Below are 23,011 nucleotides of genomic sequence, written 5' to 3'. Positions count from 1 at the left end.
TATGTTTCTGCATTACGTTCTTTTATAGATAAAAATTCAATAATCCAACGATTATAGATTCTACTATTCACATTACAATATTATGAAATTTACTATTTAATTGATTATTATACCGAATTATTTCAAAGGAAAGACAAATTTTTTTGCATATTTTAAAATGAAAAAATTTCCATATCACGCAAACAAATTTAAAATAAAAAAAATTTTCTGTAACTTATTTTGTTAAACGTACGTAACCAAATATCACATAATGTATTTCCCGTATTTTCATTGGAAAATTTAGCGTCCACGTTTCCCTGAAGAGAAAACCCGATAAATACCTCGTACATCCTCGCGAATAGAACGAAAGAGGATTAATTCATCTGCGTAAAATAAACAGAAATGAAAGACATAAAAGGAAATATCGAATAGCATTGAATTATTTTCCTGGGAGAGAGCAGAGAGTTGGAGAGGCCGATCGGGTCAGGAATCGATATTTACCCTAATTGTTGCCTGTTCTGCTGCCTTTCCTGACCAAAGTCACCCTCCTCGCACCTGTGCGCGGGTGTTCTTTAACAATTGCCACCAACGTGGACCGAGAGATCAATGTTCGAGGTCAGGAAACGTCCCGATGGAAAAACCAATCGTTACAAAGTATCCTTTTCCACCTCGAACGAGGTGCAACCACGGTTGATCGTGTGCGACACCACCAAGAATGTAATTCATGATTAATCGATTAATCAAACGGGTTAATTATCCTCGAAGAATTTACAATGCTGCTTTTCCTTCGATACGATACGATATTCAAGAATTAATTATCAATTAATTGAGCCGTCTAAATATTTTTACGTATCAAATAAGGAGAATAAGGGCGTGTGTGTAATAGGATCGGTATAAATAACGTAATTGACGACTAATCGATTAATTGGGTGGTCTAATTAGTTCGGAAAAATTCACAATGCTGCTTTTTCTTCGATCGAGGAGACTTTACGATACACTTTAAAAATATTCTTACGTTTTAAATAATAGATATATTTAAGAATTTTGTTAATTAGTCCGATATTTTAACACGTATTTAAATATATATTGCCACGTTTTTTATCTTTACAAAATGAAGAAACAATTTTGACAACAGTTTCGAATAAAAAATAATTCTGTCCACGACGCTTGAACGAAAGTAAACAAGTATAAATGGATAGAATGTAACTCGATTGCAAATTTTGTTCTTCGATTGCGTATTTCGTGAACGAATTAATACCGCGTTTCTTTGACCCGACCTCTCTACAGCACATGAGATCACAATTAACTCAACGCATTCGAGCGTGGCCGAATAAAATGTTCAAGCGTTACATTCGACAATTATAAAAAAAACCCGTTGTATCGAATCGAACATAGCTATCGACACGATTCGTCGTTCAGTAACCTTCCACTATTCGTTCGATCTCGACCCTCTATTCAAACATGCTCTCAACTTTCATCCAAATGATAGAAATATCACGTTCTACTAAAACGTCGGTCGAAAATAATTCACGCACTTGATCAGAAAAAAGAAAAAAAATATCATCATCACTCGAAGAAGAAAATACTTAAAAAATCTTTCAATTTCCAAAAAACAGAGAAGAAGAAGAAAAATATAAAGAACTAAAATTTAGAAATCGTTCGGGGGTCGGATCAAAGGAGTTCGCCCGACAAATCGTCCACTCGTACTACTTCTCCCGCAAACTTCCGATCGAAACTCGTTCAATCTCGACTCTATTAAACACCGACAAACAAATAAATTACTCTACAAAACGATTTACCGGGTCAGCTGGGCTCGATATCAACCGGTGGAATCTGGATCTCCTTCTATCGAGCGGGAAACATGTCCTCTTCCTCCTTTTCCTTCTCCTCTTCTTCCTCGTGTTCCTCTCGATATCGCTTTGTTCACCACGTACGTGCGTACATTTTATCCTATCCTATCGCCACTCTGGAAACGTTGAGCGTGCGTTTCCAAACGGGCCCCTGTTGGAGGAGACCAGCCTAGGTCGTCGACTGTGCTGTGGCCTGGCTCCGACTAAACTACCCCCGACCGTGTATGCGCTCCCTACGCCAGGGTTCGTATGCCAGAAAACGGCGATTCGTGGATCGTAGCTAGAGCCAGAGGGTGGTGGTCGGGTTGTCCCGTTGGTAGGGTGAACGTGGAGTTGCTCATTGATGAGTGAGACGAAGAGGACGCCCCGTTTCCCGTGCGCTGGACAGAGAGGGGCGATATAACGGGACGTACAAGTGTTTGCCGATCGACGTTTGTGTGAGTTCTCTATCTGCACGCGCGACAAGGCGAGCCACGAGGGGGATGAAGAAGGATGGAAAGCGGGGTAGGTATGCGTGCGCCGCAACAGGTTACTCTCCCCTTCGATACGCTCCTGGAATCCTCCTCGACCCTTTTTCCCTCTCCACCGCCCCTTTTCTTCGACCTTCTCTCCTCCTATCCCTAAACTCCGTCCTTTTCTCTCACCAGTTGCTTCTTCCACTCTACCGTTCCGGACTTTCGGAATTTCACCCTTAACGCCTCTTCCTCACCCTCTCTTTTCCCACCTGTGGTTTTCTCTCTTCCTCCGCTTCTCATTCTTCGTTTCTTCATTCCGAATCGCGTGCAACTCGTTCTCCATGTTTTCTGTCTATTTATTCGTCCTGATATTTATCGATCTTCGGCTTAGTTGAAAATTCTAATACGTCGAAGAGTTTTCGAATTTAAATAATACTTAATGTATTATTTGAAATTGTGTTTCTTGGTGTATTAACGATATTTTTTTACAAAAAAAAAAAAAGATCATCTTGCACGGGAAATCGTTACAATGATTTTGTGACGAGAAGAAAGATGATCGAAAATTATTAAGTTCGAGAGATGTGGAGTTTTGTCTATTGTATATGAATATTTTCTAACGTAGTTGATCTTTTGATCAAATTTTTCACTCGTTCATTTTTGTTGAATCTTCTTAACCTCGATTTTTCTCGACGAAAATTCTCTTTTTCGCCTTTATGAATGTTTGTCGCGACTTGCAATCTGTTTGAGTCGAATCGTAAATGTTAGTCGTTTGCAAGACCAGTTTAAACGAATCACTCTGTACGTCATCAAAGCAACGATTAATCTTTTTAACGTATCGTTCGAGATGTGTGTATGCCTTACGTATGTATTAATGGAGTTTAATTAAGATGAACTTTGATAAAAGCTTTTCTTTTTTCCTTCTTTTACAAAAGATCTTTGACGCGAAAGTATTATTAAAAAGGAAAATGCGATCCATTCATCTTTCAAGATTTATCATATCGGTTATTAACATTCACCTTGTTGAATGTTCCATCCAAAGTTGAAAGTTTCGTGAAGTTTCGTTTATCACATTACTGCGCTCCCAATGCATATTTAATTACATCTTTATGCTTGTTAATTTATCATCGATATTTATTATTCCGAAAAAAAAGGAAATTTATTGTCGTGCGGTAGAAAAATTACATTTTAAATGTTTTCATCCACGTGTACTTATAATTTCGCGTGATTAAACTCGGATAAGAAAAAAAAATTATCTTTTAATTATGATTCATTTATTATATAATATTGAATGTATTTACTCATATTTCTTTATTTTATCATTCAATTTTTTATTTCAATATTTTATGTCAAATTTTCTACATTAATAAATTTCCAGTTACTTCATTAATTTTCTTGTAATAAACTTTATAATATAATTTAATGAATCAAATGTACCGAATGTACAATTAATAAAAAAAGAGTCACTCTTTCTCTTCAGCAGGGATATTCATGAAAGGAATATTCTTACTTTAACTATTCTGAAGTAATTAATTCCACAGTTTACACGTGGAATTCCACGAGTGATTCCAAAAGAATGACGATCGCAAACGTTCATCGATCAATTTCCATTCTTCTTCGTATTTCAAGCTCTTTTTAGAGAACCAAGAACACGTTACACGTATCTTGAATGCTCCGATATGAACACATAACTTCTTCTATTTTTTTTTTAATCTCAACCCTCGATAACAAAATTTAATTTTTTAATCATCAAGATGTCCAAGGTCATCGAGTAAAATGCAGAGGTTTAAGGTCGTGTTTTTTCGCTTACACTGAAAGAGATAAAGTTATCAAATCTCGGGGGAAATTACAAAATATCAAGCGACTAGAAAATTCGAGACCACCACTTATCGTCGAGAACGATGAGTTTAAACGATTTTTCAAGCAAACCGGAAACTGTGAACCGTGTTGCAGTGTTCCGCTCGAACGAGAATTTTGTTGATTCGCAGCCAAGAACGAGGGGAATAACTCTCGTTATTTCTCGTAATTTTATAATCGGTCCCCGCTCGTTCTTTCCTTCCTTTTAACAGGAATTGTTATTACTTAAAATGTTGTCCCGTTTTAATCGCGAGATTTCCACTGGATTTATGATTCAACGATTAAGAGATGCGCGCAAAAAAATCTGGTAATTTGAAAATTGTTGATTTCAATGGCACGTGTTCGGTCTGAGAGAAATTCTAATTAACATAAAGTGGGATTTCATATATGTAATAAATCCGTTTAAAACATTATTTAACGTTCTATTAAATAAATGTTTATTGGGCGTCAACTTGAAGCTTGAAGTTAATTGAATGGTATTTTATCATTTCAATTTTTACGAAGAAATAAAACTGCGTGTTACGATTATATGAAACGTTATCTTTTTCATAAATTCAAGAGGAGATAAAAATTGTTGGTAGAAGTTTTTGAAAAACGAACGAAGGATCTATCTCATCCATGTTAAAAATTTGATGCAAATATAAATATTAAAAATACATCGAGCCAATAATCCTCGATCAATAATCATTGATAATAATCAATTACAAATTTTAATTAATTTCAATTTCTTGTTTCTCTGTATACAGAGAATTATATCGAATTAATTGAATTAAACTTTGATTAATATTGTTTTCAATAAAATTATAAATGTCAATAATTTAATTAAGAACTCGATCATTTACAACAATCTAATAATTATTAATTGATAAGATCTTTTAATTCCTGGCTTTATCGCCTGATTTTTCATCTTGTTTTAAACGTTAAAAAAATTTCCTTGGATAAAAGTGAAAATTCGTTTGGTTAATTTAATCATTTCAATTTTCTCTCGATTGTTTACAAAGATTAAAACTTTAACTGTATTTGCCCTAACAATGAAATCATCAAAGATTGCAAATTTCTCAGTTACGAATATGTTAGCAAAAAATTTATAGGAAAGTATTTTTATTCCACATCTTACAAATTTACGAATCTTAAATCTTGATCTTTTGACGGGATATTTTATCTTTTCAATTCTTTGATCTTTTTGCAATTTCCATGTATACTTTCTCGAGTACGCATTTTTCTTGACTTTTATTCTACCATTTGATATATTCACTTCGTTCTTCTTACTCTAATATCAAGTATATATCCTTAATACTTTTTTATTTATATCTCTTCCATAGTATTCTACATTCTTTCCATTTACGATTAAATTATAATAAATAAAATTGTTTTATTTCATTTAATATCATTTTCAAGATTTTTTATATTCTGCATAAAACTATTATTGCTTCAAGAATTGAGCTCTGATTTAAAAACAATTTAAATGAAAAATAAAAAAAAAATTCAACGAAAGATTAAGTTTATTTTGAAATCGTGTTTAATTCCTCTTTAAATTTTATTCACTTTTTAAGATACCAGCTTCCTATTATTCGATATTTTGTAATCTTAAACAAGGAGTTTAAAAGGCAAGAATTTCAACGAAGAGGTAATTTTCTGCTATAGTTACTTTTATGCAAATAGTATCTCGCCTGATCATATATTGGCTCGTTTCCCTTACGCTTTAATGAAAGAATTTACAATTTATTTTTCGATATATATATATCGCATATTAAACAGGCTTAATACTTCCTTTAAGCTAAATTAAAATATTTTCCATGTTATAAAAATTAAAAAATTTCAATTTTATGTAATCATATACATATAATTTATAATGAATTAATTTTTCATAAGAAAAAACTTGCAGATTCCTAGAAGAAAAAATTTTTTATATAAAATCTACAACGAACAAATTTTTTTTTCAGAATCATTATCAAACTTGTAACAGATTAAAAAAATTTAAATCATTCTTCAGTAGTAGAATTAAAAACAAAAATTGAAAAACGATTTACTAATCTTTCACGCGAATATTGTGGCACGTTATCCCATAGAAATCTTGCACGTGGCAAACACCGAGCCAGGTATCGAACGAATCATTCTGATGGGGGCAACTTTTCAATTCTTCTTCGATCTCCAAGGATTTCCTAAAATCTACCAAGATCTACCGAATGGAATTTCATTGCGACGACTTTTCACGTCTAACCGGATCACTCGCGACGTTTCCTCCATTTTCACCCCCTTGAATCGAAAGAATTCTTTCGATAAATCGAAACAAAAAGAAAAAGAAAAAAAAGAAAAAGAGAGAGAAAAAAGAAAAGAAAAGAAAAGAAAAGAAATTGCCAGTTTCTCGTCGAATTGTTTCGATCTCAGACAGAACAATGCGTTTCATGCACAACCTGTGCATATTTACGCGTGTATCTCGATTCTCTCACGTCTCATTTCAACCAACACTTTTGCATTATAGATCATCGTATTGCGTTCAGCTTGTTCCATCAGAATAGAATTCTAAACGAGAAATTTCCGCCATGCCGTAATTTATATTCAACTTTCCATCGTCGCCATGGGGGGAGAGAGAAAGGGAGAGAGAGATAAAAATTGAAGGACAGAGAAGGGATAAAATCGAAATTGTAGATTTTTCACATAAATTGGTATCGATAATCGGACAGATTTCTTATGCAACTTGATATTTCGAAACTGAAAGAAATTTTTTCCTCTTCATTTATTTGTAAAGTCATTTTTTTCTATAACTCGATTTACTTACATTTGTTAAACAAGATAGAATTTTTTGAAGTTAGGTATGCAAATTAATGGTTAATTTTCTTGAAATTGATGGTATTCTTCGAGAAAAATTTTTCACGATGCAAAAGGGATAGAAATGAAAGAACAAGGATCAAACGATCTTTCTCGTCGATTAGAATCTTGAAATCTTGAAAAAAAAAAAAAATAAATAATTTCTTTTGTACAATTTGATATATTTATATTTATTAAATAAAATAGCTTTTCGACGTTATGCAAGATACCAATATTACGAGGGATTGTTGGCCATTTCCGGTAGAATGGCTCATTTCTTCATAGACGATCGTGTTACATGCGCGTTATGCATCGTTATCCCGGATTAGGCTTTACGTAAACTGGATAATTTCATTATTTTAAAGAGAACGATACTCTTTATAATCAATATACCTATCTTGTTAGCAAAATATTCTTTCTCTTGCGAAGAGGGCACCTTCATTTTCATCAATCTCCTCTATTATAATCTACATTGAACAAATTGACAAGTTTAAAATATATTTTGTTGAATCAAAAATTGGATCAAAATGACTTTATTAATAATTAGTAACGAAAACTTAGTAGAAAACAATTTTTAAAAAATAATTACTTCTTTTCGTTAAATCGTTTCTGTCATATCATAATTTTTCCATAATGAAAATAACTTTGTTCTGTTTCTATCTTCTTTATTGTAAATGTAGATTGTAAAAATATAAATGTAATTTGTTTGCTTAATTGTGACACACTAAACCACTTCTTTTTTTTTTTTCTTTTGTAAATTACTTGGAGAACAATCGGTTCTTTCTCCTAACAGAAATTATTATAAACTTTAAACAACTTTTTTTCGTTCAGAGGATAAAAATTGTCTGTCTAAGAGATTTAATAATTTAATTTCTCTCTTTTAACTCGCTCTTATTATCTTTCCTCTCGAAATTTTCCTCTGAAAAATGACAAAATATATCTGTAACTACACTTATAAGCGAATAATTACATACCACTTGATCGTTTCTACTTTCTTCCATCATTATTTCCTCTTCTTCGTTATAAGGATAACTTGATTTTGTTCGATAACTCTCATAAGAGTTGGGGAGGAGGGATGCGGAAATCGATTGGCAGTTTCCATTTATAAAAAATGTATGAGCAAATGATTTTGTTTGTCCCTTTGTTGTGGCAGTAGTCGGCGAGAGAAAACATTGCGAAAGTTCGCGTCGATGATCAACATCGGGCTATGATCAAGAGAAAAATGGAAGTCGAAGCGTGTCATCCAAGAAACAAGTTCACCGTGGATCTCTATATGTACCGCTTATTATCTCAATTTCTCTACTTTCCAACTTGGAAACTATTTTCACGATTCGCTTTGTCCTTTGTTACAAATAATTCGAGCCGTTTGTTAGAAGGGAAGCAACTTAGCGGAGTCGTGATATCGCGATTGTATCTGAAAAAGAAGGGATTGAGTACGTGTTTGGAAAAAGAAATCGTAAATGAAAGTTATCCGATAAAAGGGATTATATCGATTTATTTCGATTGTAAAAGAATATTGCAAAGTGTTTTTAAACTTCGAGGAAATAAGATCTTAGAGAAAGGAATTTATGATTATGATAGAAAGATTAAATCGATAGATTTATTTTATGATAGATATTCGATTTATATATCTAAAATCGCGAAAAATAATTATTGCTTGTTTTCGTTTTATTCGAAAAGTTTTAATTTATAATTCCTTCCGTTGCTTTGATAGATATTGATCTTCTTTTTTTTTTTTTTTAAGGAAAAAAGCTTACTTCTTTCAAATTGCAACTTGGAGAAACGACTTGTGTCTTAACAGTCTTCTGATTTAATTATTTTTTTCTTTGATTAAAAAACATTCATTTCAAAACGAGTTACACGAGTTATCTTCAAATGTATTATACAATATTAATTTTTCATTATAATGGCATTAAAACTCTTTTTTGAACGTATATGAATATGTATTATTAAAAATTGGATTAATTAATAATTTAACTGTTCCTTTTTATAACAGTATTTCTTTTTTTTAATATTGAACTGATTAATAATGGCTGGTTAATATATTTTCTATTTATACAGGATTTCATATTTTATATCTTTTGTTATGCGAGGTATATATTTTATCCTTATTCCTTTATCATTTGAGCACAATTCTAGGAAATGCACTTTTTTCTACGTCAATTAAGAAAAAGCTCCAATTCCAATTAAAATGCAAATTCTCATAAATGAAAGATTTCGTAATAGTGCAAGGATCAAGCAATTTCTGTTAATAATAATGATGGGTTACATTAACTTGATTATGAAAAAAAAAAAAAAAATTCATTCGATAAATCGCGGCAAAAAAATACAAAATAATATATTCCGATTTAATTATAATTACAACGGCACAATTACAATATTTTTCTCATTTTATATTTTTGTTTTTGTATTCATCATCACTCTATTAATATTATTCGTACATTTCAAATTAAAATACCTCTCTGTTTTTAACTCTGCCTCTCCCTCTCCATCTCCCTCTCTCTCTCTCTCTGTTTCAAATCGTATTCCAATTTGTGCAAGCGATTTTGTTCAATTTTCATTATTACTCGATATTTAAATTTCAATTATTTTCTTTAAACATGTAAAATAATTTTTATCTTTAATATCTTATAGTATATCTTTATTTATTAATTTGTTATTATTGAGATACGTTTAATCATGCAAAATTATTAATTATTAATGATTAATACAAATTTCATTGTTAAATTAATCCCATTTTTTATTATTCTAGAAACAGAATTACGCGATAAAAAAATTATTATGCCTGATAAAATTCTACGTACGCGTTCTGCTTGAGATTCTTTATTAATTATTAAAAATGAAATAGCTTCTACGATGCAAATTCTACGAAATGCATCGAGAACACGCGATAATCTTTTAGATAGAATATTCCGTAAACACGAATACCATTTTTAGCCAATAAATCAAAATTTTCATTAAACATCGATATGCATATATACATACTATATATATACACTTTTCGATTTCATTTCAACGTTGCAAATTTACAGAAAAAAAAAGATTAAGAATTTTAATTAAATTAATCGACATTTTGAAATTATTCTAAGTTTAACTATCCATAAAATCAATACCTCGACGAATTTTTCTTTCCTTTTATCTTCTATTAAAAGACTAAATATTGAGGATCGATTAAATCGAAGATAATAAAAATTCTCATTAAATAGAAAACACTGATACACCCTTCTGGTTTAACATCAAAGAAAATGAGATTACGAGAAATATATATATATTTTTACTTATATATATATATATATCGTATCAAATCTCGACTTCAATATACCTTTCTAACTAATCTCTTCAATGCCTAATCTTTCACCACCTATCTTAAGCTGGTCTCTTCAACGCCTACAATCTTTCAGCGAATTTTTCTTCCCTTTCATTTCTTGTCAAAAGCCAATATCGAGATAAGTCCATTGAGCAAATTGAAGACAATAAAAATTCACGTTTTCCATCTATGGAAAGAAAAAAAATATATATATATATATATATATATGCGTAATATAAGCACGTGTATCTTATATCTTTACGTGATTCGCGCTGTGTGTACGCCACATGTTTCAAAAGCACGATATCTATCGGCCGTTGTGAAGCGCTGTATCGATCCAAATTCCGCATTATGTATTCCCAGTTGGAGGGAGTTTCTGTATCTGTGCACGTATAGATTGACATATAGATAGATGAGAGAGATATTACAAATTTCGTCAAATTGTCACGGCGAACGGTGTGAATTTTGAAGCAAGAAAAATATATTTTGGCACGTAAAAGGATGGGGGATATAATATATTTTTCGCCGCTGCTTTATTTTTCAACATCGTCATTTCGATTGCCACTCGTCACGAGCAACGATCGATACTGTCAATGATGTTTGTGAATGAGTGATGTTGTGAATGTTTGTGATGTTAGAATCAAAAAAGAAAAGAAAAAAAAAATAGAAATGTTTTTATTTAATTTATCGTGCGAAATAAACGCAACACATGAACAATATTAAATAAACGTTAGAAGTAAATTGATTTTCCTGTTTTTCGTCGCCCGACATGAATTTCCTTAGTGCGTTTTTAAACGTTCGTAAACTTCCGTTTGATCGATCGTTCGAGGTAAAACTTGGTTTCTTTGACGGTGAATAATATGATTTTCCTCGAAGATTAATGATAAACTTGTTTGATCCATATATCGTATAAGGGAGCTGCTAAAAATTTTTATTCCAATATTGCTTTTCTTTTTTTTTTTTTTAAAATGTAATTTTCTGCAAAGCTTTGAATGAAATAGGTAAAATTTGATTTTATTTCGATGTTTAATAATTTTAAATTAAGGAAAATTAAGAAAAATTTTGTTTATACCGTCAATTCGAATTAATGTTTTTAATAAATTGATATACGTTTGACATGTATTTATTTTGATTCCAAACAATGAAAGGAAATTATGCGATGATAGCGTCTATAGCACAATTCATATTCTAATTTGAAGTTAAAAATTATAGACGTACGTAATATTGCAGCGTTGATGATAGTTGGAATTGAAATTAAATTTTAATATATCTAATTTGTAGCAGCATAGATATAGAATAGATCTAACATTTAACAAAACCATGTATTTTACATTCTAAAATTTCAATCGCGAGAAAATCAGAGATTGGAATACTTTCTACAATTTAAAACAAATGAATAATAGAAATTATATATTTTATTTAATAAAAATTTAATAATTTCAATATTTTTGATATGTCATATTTCATAAATATTCCTATGGATTGTATGCATTGGATATTCATAGATCTTTTGATCGTAAATAATAGATAAACTTATATATATAAAATGAATTATTCATGAATTAAGAATTATTATCGTTTTTTTTATTATAACGCAATAAAAATAATATTAATTTATAGAATTTTTATAGAAAAATGGATTTAAATATAATGCAATTAAATCTAAATTTCTTTATAGATATTGCTTATTAATAATATATTATAATTGCAAATATTATTATTAATATTTATATTAATATTATATTAAATATTATTATAATTATAAATAATATTATTATTTAATATTATTATGCAATTATTAACAAAATATCGACAATTTCATTTTTTGAAAATATTTTTTAAGATTTTTGATCGATATATTAGATAAAAAAAGATAATAAAATTAATTAAATAACAAAATTGTTTTTTGAGCGCGTAAATTTTATCGACGAACTGTAGAAAAGGAGAGTAAGTATTAAAAGAAGGATAGAAATATGATAAAAATTAGAGAACTAGTGCCATCTTCAGTGTATAATTGAAACTAAATATAGACAAAGAGAGTAAACTCAGAGAGAAGGATAGAGATATGGTAAAAATATTGCAATCAGCGCCATCTTCAGTGTGCCGCAAATGAAACACAAAAATAAAGGACAGAAAATAGTTAAAGAAGGATGGAGATAGCATAAAAGTAACTCGTAGTGCCATCTCTTGATTGTCAAAGGTACCTTTAAAATAGAATAATAGACCAAATGGTGCCATCTATTGAGAAATTATTTTACTTTTATTTTCGATGTTTCTAGTTTCTTTTGATAGATGGCTCTGGTTTCCATTTCTTACTCTATTTTACCTATTTTTAAGATGTCTTTGTTATTCAAGAGATGGCGCTGATAATCAGTTCCTATTCTAACTCTATCCTACTTTTAAAATTTAAGTAAATTTTAATTTTAAAATTTTAGTAAAAAACTAAAGCAATATCTATTAAAAATAAAATTATTTTTTATAAATTTTTAATTAAGATATTAATTTTGTTTCGAATAATTCATAAAGATTAAAATAGAATATTTCAGATAAAATATTATGTTGTGTTTAATTAATCAATTTTTTTTATACATACATTTCATATAAATATATATTTAATTTACAATAAATATTTACAGATTATCTTACTATCCTTCTATATTAGATATAAATTAAAGAAATATCTATTACAGCAATATTATAGGAATTAAATAATTATTTTATTTTTAATGCAATTTTTTTAATAATAATTTTATATTGCAGATAAATTAAAAAACTCATATCATTTCTTCTGTAGCAAAAATATCGACATAGCAGATAAAGATATAAAACAATCAATAATTTTTTACGGAATATAGCGGTAACATAAAGAATATGTTGTATAGATTTAATAATAGAGATACGATAAAGATTAGAAAACTAGTGCCATCTTTAGTATATAATTGAAACTAGATATAGACAAAGAGAGTAAACTCAGAGAGAAGGATAGAGATATGGTAAAAATACTGCAATCAGCGCCATCTTCAGTGTGCCGCAAATGAAACATAAAAATAAAGGATAGAAAATAGTTAAAGAAGGATAGAAATAGAACAGGAACTGATCATCAGCGCCATCTCTTGAAGAACAAAGACATCTATTAAAAAATACGTAAAACAGTAAAACGGTAAAACAGAGTAAGAAATGAAGATCAGAGCCATCTATCGAAAGAAACTAGAAACATCGAAAACAAAAGTAAAATAATTTCTCAATAGATGGCACCACTTGGTCTATTATTCTATTTTAAAGGTACCTTTGACAATCAAGAGATGGCGCTGCGAGTTACTTTTATACTATCTCCATCCTTCTTTAACTATTTTCTGTCCTTTATTTTTGTGTTTCATTTGCGGCACACTGAAGATGGCGCTGATTGCAATATTTTTACCATATCTCTATCCTTCTCTCTGAGTTTACTCTCTTTGTCTATATTTAGTTTCAATTATACACTGAAGATGGCACTAGTTTTCTAATTTGTATCTTTATTGTTAAATCTGTATATCATATTCTATATGTTATCACTATATTACATAAAAGATTATTGATTGTTTCATATTTTACGACTCTGCTATGTCGATACTTTTGCAATAGAAGAAATAGTGTTAGTTTTTTAACTTATTTGTAATATGTAAAGCTACTATTAAAAAAATTGCACTGAAAATAAAATAATTATATGATTCCTATAATATCTAAATATTTCTCTAATCTATATCTAATATAGAGGGATAACAAGATAATCTGAACATTTATTGTTGTTATTCATGTAAATTAAATTAAATTAAATGAATTTGTATGAAATATACGAATAATTATGCTTTTTTTCAAAGTTTGATTAAATATTATTTTTTAATATTAAATATTATTTAATTAAATATTATTTTATAAATAAAATATATCATGTAAGAATACTGTAATATCTTAAAAAATATTAGCATTGAAATTTTTAAATTTACAAAACATATATACCAAAACATCAAATTATATGAATATTTTATTATACTCAAATTAATCATTGCTATTAGCAAAGCATATTTTAATTGATAATATATATTAATAAAATTTCGAATAATCATGCAGTATACAACAAATCATTAATAAAGTGGGGTATATCAATTGATTATAATTTTGAATTTAGATTAATTAATATTTGAATATCTATCAAAAGAAAAATCGATTGATAAATAGTTGTAAAATAAATTTTAAAATTTTACTTAAAAAATCAATTATTTCCAAATGATTTATTTGCCAAATATTTTATTATTTTAAACAACAATAATAAAAGAGTAAATTAATATTTTTTTAAAATTTCGAATATAATATCGGATACAAACCATTTTTCCATGTATTGAAACAACACATTAAAATTAAAAATATCATCAACTATATACTCTTTTATAATTTATGATCCGAATAAAGAATAAATATAATTATTGCAATGATTATTATTCTTAATACAAATACTCTAGCAATTATACAATTTAAAATAGATTGAAGTTTGTTGGCCTAATAAAACCGATAGATCTTTAATTGATATTTTTTTCTTGCAAATCGAACGATTTAAATAAATTAAGGACAAATTATCTTGGTATCATTAAAAATCGATTATCTAACGACTAATAAGTGGACTGGAAAAACATAGATCACTTGTTGAATAATTAAAAATTATATTATTTTAAATTTGGAAAAAAGAAAATTGAAAAATATTATCTTAATATTAATTTTAATTAATTTCAATGTGTTTCAATTATTTATCATTTAAATTTAAATACCTTTTCCTCAATTTATAGTTCTAGAAAATAAATTTTAATATAATTTGTGAAATTAATAACAGAAACTGTAATTTCAACTATTAAGTAGAAGATGAGATTTTATCAAGCGTCGTGTCTGACTAATTACGTGGTTTATCCACTTGAAACTTGTGCAAGTCTTCAAATTTTAAACTCGCCTTAAAAGCGCGTAAAAATTGTAAAAAAAAAAATTTACTTGGTAATTACTAAGTAATTATACTTTTTATTGTATCATATGTATTATGAAAATGCAATTATACTTATCAGCTATGATCAGATCATAACTATTAGGTCAGAGGCTACTAGTTTTGCATGGAAGAAAATATGAGATAATATTAGGTTTAAATAATATATATAGCAAACTTTCACATTACATATCTATAATGTCTTCGACATATGATAGGAATAAATTTAGATTGCATAACATGGATGATTGTAAAAATTACTATTAAGTAGAAATTTCAATTAATTAGTGATATACAATCATTTCAAAATGAAACGATTTAAACGATTTAAAAGATTTAAATCAATTTTTCTCCATGTTTGCCCATCAATGGCATTATAAAAATTCCAAATCTTACAAAAACAAAAAACATTGCTGTGACAGTTTTATGTCATAACAAATTTCCATTAAAAATTTCAATAAAACTGTATATAAAATTTTTAATAAGCGTGCTACAAAAGATGATATTCAAACAAAATCCCAGTGATAAATTGCATAATAATGAAAATCATCAAACAATATTTATCATATTATCAAAAAAAAAAAAAANATTATAAAAAAAAAAAAAAAAAAAAAAGAAAAGAAAAAGAAAGAAAGAAAGAAAGAAAATGGATTCTTTCCCTTAAAATTTAATTTTTTAATTTTAAAATTAAAAATTCTATTATTACAAATTTCCTCTCTTTTACACGAATCGAATCCTAAATTCTTAAAATTTCAAATTTTGCACAATTATAATCCTCCAAACATTCACGAAAGAGGAACAAAGACAGAAAACGATATTTTATTCATACCGTGCCAAGCATATCTTAACTCTTAAATTAATATCAAGCACATAAACAGAGAATTCAAACGGAGAATCGAGTAAAACATTTTCTATGTACATACCCTGGACTGGACAGCGTAATAATTCTTCTGTTGCTTCCGCCAGCAATTGAGCACATGCGAGGAGGAAGAATCATGACAATGCTCCGAGCATTGTTCCTGTCGTCCCTCCCCCTTCTTCGTGCCCGGTGGATCCGGCCAACGATCCAGACTGCTCCAATATTTTCCTTTTCGTTTCACAGCGTAATAACGATACACCACTATGGTCATCGCGACGACCAAGGCCAAACCGGTACCAGCTGCCGCGCCGAAGATCGCCGAGGAAACCATCTTTTCTTCTCCTCGTCCTCCTTTCCCTCTTCTTTTCTCCTTTGCGAATTGTCGCCACGAGTTAGTCTCTCCACCCTCGAAACCCTGAAAAACGTCGTCTCCATTAGAAAGGAAGAAAGGGAAGTTTGGAAGAAAGGATTGATTAGATTGTGCTCCATGTTGCGCTACTTTTCCTTCTCTTCTTTCCCTTTTAGAGATTTTGGTGACTTTATTGATAGAGAAATTTGGCATAATACTTTTCAAGATGTTTCTTCAAGGAAAGCGTGTGACGAATGAGAATGGTACGTGTCTCTCGTAATTTGTGCAATTTATTCGAGTGAAAGAAGGTTTGAAAGAATAATACGTGATAATATGAACGCGAGATTGTACATGAAACATTTATAACGAGGATAAATAAGGGCAAATGTTATTTTCGGATAATGAGAGAATATGCAATTTTGTTTTAATTCCTGTTCGAAGGAGATAAAGTGGATGGACGAAAAAGCACAGTTTTCTAGTTAAATCTTCATCATTAAACCATCATCAATTTAATCAACTATGGAGTTTTTACATAAATATTGTTTTTATCAAAAACAAGATATCTCTATGTTGAAATAAATGATGATTAATCATTTTTGATATCTTTTTTTCTTTTTCTATATCAACTTTAAATTGGATCGTTCATCAAATGTTATATGTTTATTTAATATATCACTTGAATGATAATTCTTATTTATTAAATGTAACTTCATTCAATATTCATCCGGATCATACGGAGAATCTTGTATCGAAATTTTTCATTCCATCAAACATTCAAGATACAATATTTCCTTTTAAATCTCATCCATATTGCATATACCTCGCTCTATATCGCATAAAATGATTATAATCCATTTCACCAACTTAGAGAAGAATGAGGGAGAGCGGTTTTCGAGCTTCAAAGGTCAAAGTTTAGTGGCAAAGAACAATGAAGAACATCTCATGACTGGCAACATTACGATCAAATTTACGAGGTAACGCAGCCGACCATTTGACGTGAATACGAGGAAAGCAACAATCATCAGATGCTCGTGTTGAAACTTACGAGCTCGTCATGTTTTTGACTTGTTATGTAATTCTCGTGTCGAATTCGAGGGAGAATCTAGTTGTTTCCTTGTTATTATTATTAAAGATCGACAAGAGAGAAAATAAAACGTGGATACTAGATTTCAAATTATTCTAAGATATAATGAAATGTTTGTTAATTGGTAAATGTAGTTTATGATAATATTAGCTAATAGTAAATTGTGTTTTTAAGAAAGATTGTCATATGCTGTTATATATAAACAAGTTTCTGAATGAGAAACTTATTAATAGTTTAAAGTTTTTAAAAATATTTTTTCAAGCTAAAGTCATTCTGGACACTTGACATTTTATTCTTGCTTTCACAAAACTGTTTATTGATTCGTTGGAATTTAATTACTTCGTAAATAAATAAAAGGATCATCGACGAATTATAGGAATGAATTATTTCATTTCAGAGATTTCGTTCGAATTTCGAGGGTTCGTGTCTCTTGGCCTATGTGTGTGCCATCCGTCTTCGTCATCAAATTTTGACGTTTATCGTGCAATTTCTCGATCGAATAGGATCAGCAGCTTCCTCACTGCGCACATGCACGGTCCAAGGGCAGCAACTTTGGAGAAGCCTGTTCAACTCTGACGTTGACATCTTAATTCCACACGCGTATATATCCGTGGATTAATCTATTCACGTTGCTATGGCGATGTCTCGTAGGCGATTTCGAGTCGACGGGAATCGTTGAAGGATGATAAAAAGGGAACGTGTATTCCCCTTGGACCAAAAGTTGAAAATTTGGGCGAAATATGGAAATGGAGATGGAGGGTGGAGAAAGAAATTGGAATGTTCGATTTTCTATTTATGAATTTTTGAACGGAAATTTAAATTTTTTTTTGTTTCGTTTTTTCAAATTATTTTTTTTAATTTAGAAACACGCGATAAAAATCAGTGATTAAATTATAGAAATAGACTTTGGCATGGAATGAAATAGTGGAATTATAATGTTAATGAAAAATATTCGAAGAAAAAAAATTCTTTGATTTCTCCTAATTGTTTTTATCCTTCATTATTCCTTTTCTCTCTCCCGTATTAATTTTTCTCCTCTCCTCCATTTTCATTATCTCTTCCCTCTTCTGTATTTTTCTTTTCTGTATCACTTCTTCTTTTCTTTCCACTTTATTCTTCTCTTTATCTCTTTTTTTTATTTTTCTTTTCCCCCTGTTCCATTAATCGTTTAACAATTCCGTTTTTCTTATCTGAATTGGAAAAATAGATAGATAGATAGATAAAAAGAGAGAGAGAGAGAGAAACTCTCATCGCATTAAACATATAATATCACGCATAGTATCGGACAATGTAAATATAGCTCGCAATATTTGACGAGAACTGAAGGTTCGATTAAACGTTGCAATCGATATCCCTATTTAATTGAGAAAAATCAATGGCCTAAATATCGCTCGGGAATATCCGATTTCAAGTGTTTCATGTGTCACGTGCGATATCAATGGGTGGTCGAGCGTGTAGTTTCAATTTCCTGCAATTTGTTAATCGTCCGGGGGAGGAGGGGAAGGATCTTGAATGTTTTACGTGATAAAATAATATTGAACACGCATAACGTTTTAAATTGTTAATGATGAGATCGATATTGACAAAGTGTTACAAATATGGAATGGTTTATTTTCTTGTTGTAGACTTTTACTTCTTTTTCATTCAAATTTGAAAAGAAAAATTTTAAGATTGTTTATGTTTAAATTGAATTGAAATTTAATCATTAATCTCAGTATGATGCTCATTTTTGAGTGTAAATGTTTATGTTAATATATATATACTAAAATAAGTAAGTAAATAAAATATTTGTAATAGATTAAATTAAAATTTAATTTCAAACAAGAAAATTTTTGATTTCTTTTAATAAGAAAGTTTATTCGTTTGGAAAGACAATCTCTATATTATAAGAATATATTAATTTATATAATTATTGATTTATATATAAATCAATAATTTCATCCACGTTCCCTAAATTACACAATTAATATTCAGAGTTAAAATTAATCGAAACTCGATACTAATTCGATAAATATCAAAATTCTGCAGGAACTTCGATGAATTTCTCTTGACTTTAAATGTATATATATTACACATAGTATCGATTAAGTCAATTCTATAGATGGAATTTCATTACTATTTCCTTGGATTTCACTGCAAATAGATCAAATGAATTTGTATTTTTCCAACAATATGATGGAACAAAATTCGTAAAATAATATCTAGAAAGAGATTTGGAAATGGAAGAATTAATGAAATCATTTGAAATGAACAGAAATTGAAAGATCAAACTCATATATTTTCTGCCTTAAAATTCATAAAACTTGCAAATATTTTTATTTTCTATTTCCTTTTATTCTTTTTGATAATTGTGAAAACATAAATTCCCTTTTTGTTCCAGATTTGTTATCATCATCAAAACACGAAAGGGTATATTATCTCATCGACCATTATCCGGTATCAACTGTAATATCAGAGATGAGAATAATTCAGAAAGCATTAAACGAACGTTGACAATACGTTTATCGAGTGGAAATAAAACATGTCGGAAAACAGTATGATCTTTTTTGATATTTCTTCCGAGTTTACTCATTCATAAACAAGTGAAAATTTTATTTTTCCGACAGAGAGGAATTTTATTTTCCTGATGCATCGCATAAAGCCTTTAGATTCTCTATAGATATATTTTTTATCACACGTAGGTGTAACGGTGTCCTACAAAGGAAAAAATATGTATTTGCGCTACGAAAGTTCTCCACGTGTCTGTAATACCTAACACAATCCTTTCAACTGAAAAGATTTGATTTTCATGATCATAGATCACGAATTCCTAAAATATATATATATATATATATATGTGTGAAAAAAATAATGAAATAAAAATTCTACAGCTTTGAGTAATTGTTTCATTTAACACGTTCATTGTGTGAATAATCTCATTGGATGAATCAATACGTGCTAAATAATGCTGTTTGTACATGATATGGAATTAGTGAAAAAGGCAGATTAAAGAAAATATTCAAAATAAAATAAATATCTCCATTAGTATCAAGGAGTAAAATTTGAGATAAGTATGTTAGTGATAAAAGAGTCAAGATTTATTATATATTATATTATAGGATTAAACTTTTATATGTATAAAATTCTTTATAAAATTAATTTTGAAATTAACTTTATATAATTTAAAAAACAAATTAATTTTTAAAGATATCGTTATAAATTTTATTACAGACTCGATTTATTTTTCACCACATTTTCTTTTTCATTCAAAACTTTTGCTCAATAAATTATTACAACAATTTGCTAAAATTATCCACAGATGTGTTTAAAAATTAAAAATCATAATTTCATAATAAATAAATTTTTTTCAACTCTTTTCAAGCACAAAAAGAATCATCAATACTAAATGTCACAACTCTACATGATTGTGACAAACGAAGCAAACAAAATTAGCAAACGAGATTAAGTTATCACAAAAAATACTTCATTTTAATGAAAATTGGATCATAAAGCAATTTGCACAGTTCGATATTGTACCTGAATCGAGATCATGTGAAAATCAATGGATACAACAGATGTACGAAGAAAAACTCCAATTATAAATTTTTAACACAATGATTCCAATTGATTGAATTAAGATGAAGAAATAAAGGTGGCCAAAGACAAAGTACCATTTTTAGAACCTTAATTTATCAACGATAGACATAGAAGAGTCAGAGAATTATTTGCCACGAATTATTTGTTTTTAATGTCCTCCATCAAAGTGTTTAATACGATTCAAACTCCGTTTTATCGCGACGGTAATCAAAGGCAATTTATCATTGTGTTTACGCAGTTCGATCATACAACCACTTTTGTTGGAGTGTGGGTTAACCAAACTTGCGAAAAATGGTTAATTAAAAGTTGAAGGTTTCATAATTTGTACGAGTATGTAAATAAATTGTATTTTTTGTGTATAGAATGATAAAATCGATACTCATTATCGATAGAAATTAATTGGAAATTAAACGTGAAAACGAATAAGAGAGAACCAAATGAGAAATCGGTCAGGTGAAAATGTTTTTATATTTCGAAGAAAAAAAAAAAGCTAAAATTTCGTTACAAAGTTGAGGAAACAATCATGAAATTTCAAGGAATGGATTTTCAAATGAAATATCGATTCGCCAATAAAATGTGAAAAAGAATTAAAAACTTCTCTCGTTTCGTTTGTTACTAAACTGTTTAATCGTTTAAATGCCTCTTGCTAGGTTAAGTTTTTAATTGCTATGGTGGAAATAATAATTGTGGAAAAATAAAATTTTTCATTGCAACGACAATGAATTAATTGAATTAATTATAACGCGAAATAATTGTTGGTAATTGGTTTCATTTTGTGAAACGTAAAAAAGGGAATTGTACAGAATTTAGAAAGCTTCATACATATCCATTTCGTATGTTATTATAAAATATATAAAAAAAAATATGTATGTAAAAAAAATTACGATAGGAGACATCGTTTTGAATCGAGACACGTTTCTAGTACACGATATTCTTTATATCCATAGATTTACAGAGTTGGCGGAAACATATTCCAGGCAACAAAATAGGTCGTGACAGGAATTTTCCACGTGTAATATAAATATGTATATATTTATAATTTAGATTTATATCTTAATAATAACAGAATCAATCTATCTCATTTTGTTGCATTAATTTTTATTAATTGGTATACGAATTATACTATGAAAACAAAAGAATTCATTTTTTTCAGAAATAAATATTTATAAAGGATAATGCAGAAACTTAATTATTTACAAATTCCTTCATTTTAATAGAAATTTTCAAGGTTTTATAAATTTTTATGGTAATATGAATATAAATATTTATTTAAATACTTACTATTTAAATAAAATTTATAAACATATGATAAAATGAATTGGAATTATTTTTAAATAATTACGAGTTTTCTTAAATATTAAATTTATAATAAAATTTATAATAATTATATTTTAATATGTGAAAGAACGTAAAATTTTTTATTTTTCTCATGCAATTTTCATTAGATTAAAAATTTTATTATACATTTTTTTCCGTTGTTTTTCTGAATTTCTCAGAATTAAAATTTATCAATTGCATAAATTCATTAAATTTAACTAAACTTTCGCTTAAATTTTGTACATAAATCTTTTTCAGAACTTATTTTTCTCTTGAAATATTAATTGTTATATTATTATCTTTTTCGCGATATAATTACTCGTTCTTCCTTTATAAATTATATATTTATTTACATTAAATTACTCAAAATATCCATATTAAATCTGACGATAAAACCTTTCAATCTAATATACATTAATATTAATAAATATTAATATTAAATGTATCGTGTCCAAATATTACATAATCGATGCAAAAAATGGCGTATTATAAGCAGCGATAAAATATTCAAGATATTAACATTCCAAAAATGTCTGGTTAAAAAATTTAATTTCGATATTGACGTTGCTAT

General features: G+C 28.7%; 1 protein-coding gene across 4 annotated transcripts in view; it reads right to left on the bottom strand.

Moving 5' to 3' along the window:
• The window catches only part of LOC122720361 (synaptotagmin-5), a 116,808-nt gene that overhangs the window by 41,150 nt on the left and 52,647 nt on the right, over positions 1–23,011 (bottom strand). For all 4 annotated transcript variants that reach the window (XM_043947011.1, XM_043947014.1, XM_043947012.1 and 1 more), the window contains one exon: positions 16,179–16,529. In XM_043947011.1, coding sequence (XP_043802946.1) covers positions 16,179–16,445 — 267 coding nt within the window. In that variant the 5' untranslated portion in view covers positions 16,446–16,529. The remainder of the gene's footprint in view (positions 1–16,178; positions 16,530–23,011) is intronic.

The sequence above is a fragment of the Apis laboriosa genome, unplaced genomic scaffold (genome assembly GCF_014066325.1).
Source record: "Apis laboriosa isolate Shangri-la unplaced genomic scaffold, ASM1406632v1 scaffold12_cov154, whole genome shotgun sequence".
Classification (NCBI taxonomy): domain Eukaryota; kingdom Metazoa; phylum Arthropoda; class Insecta; order Hymenoptera; family Apidae; genus Apis; species Apis laboriosa.
This window is presented reverse-complemented; position numbering and strand designations above follow the sequence as displayed.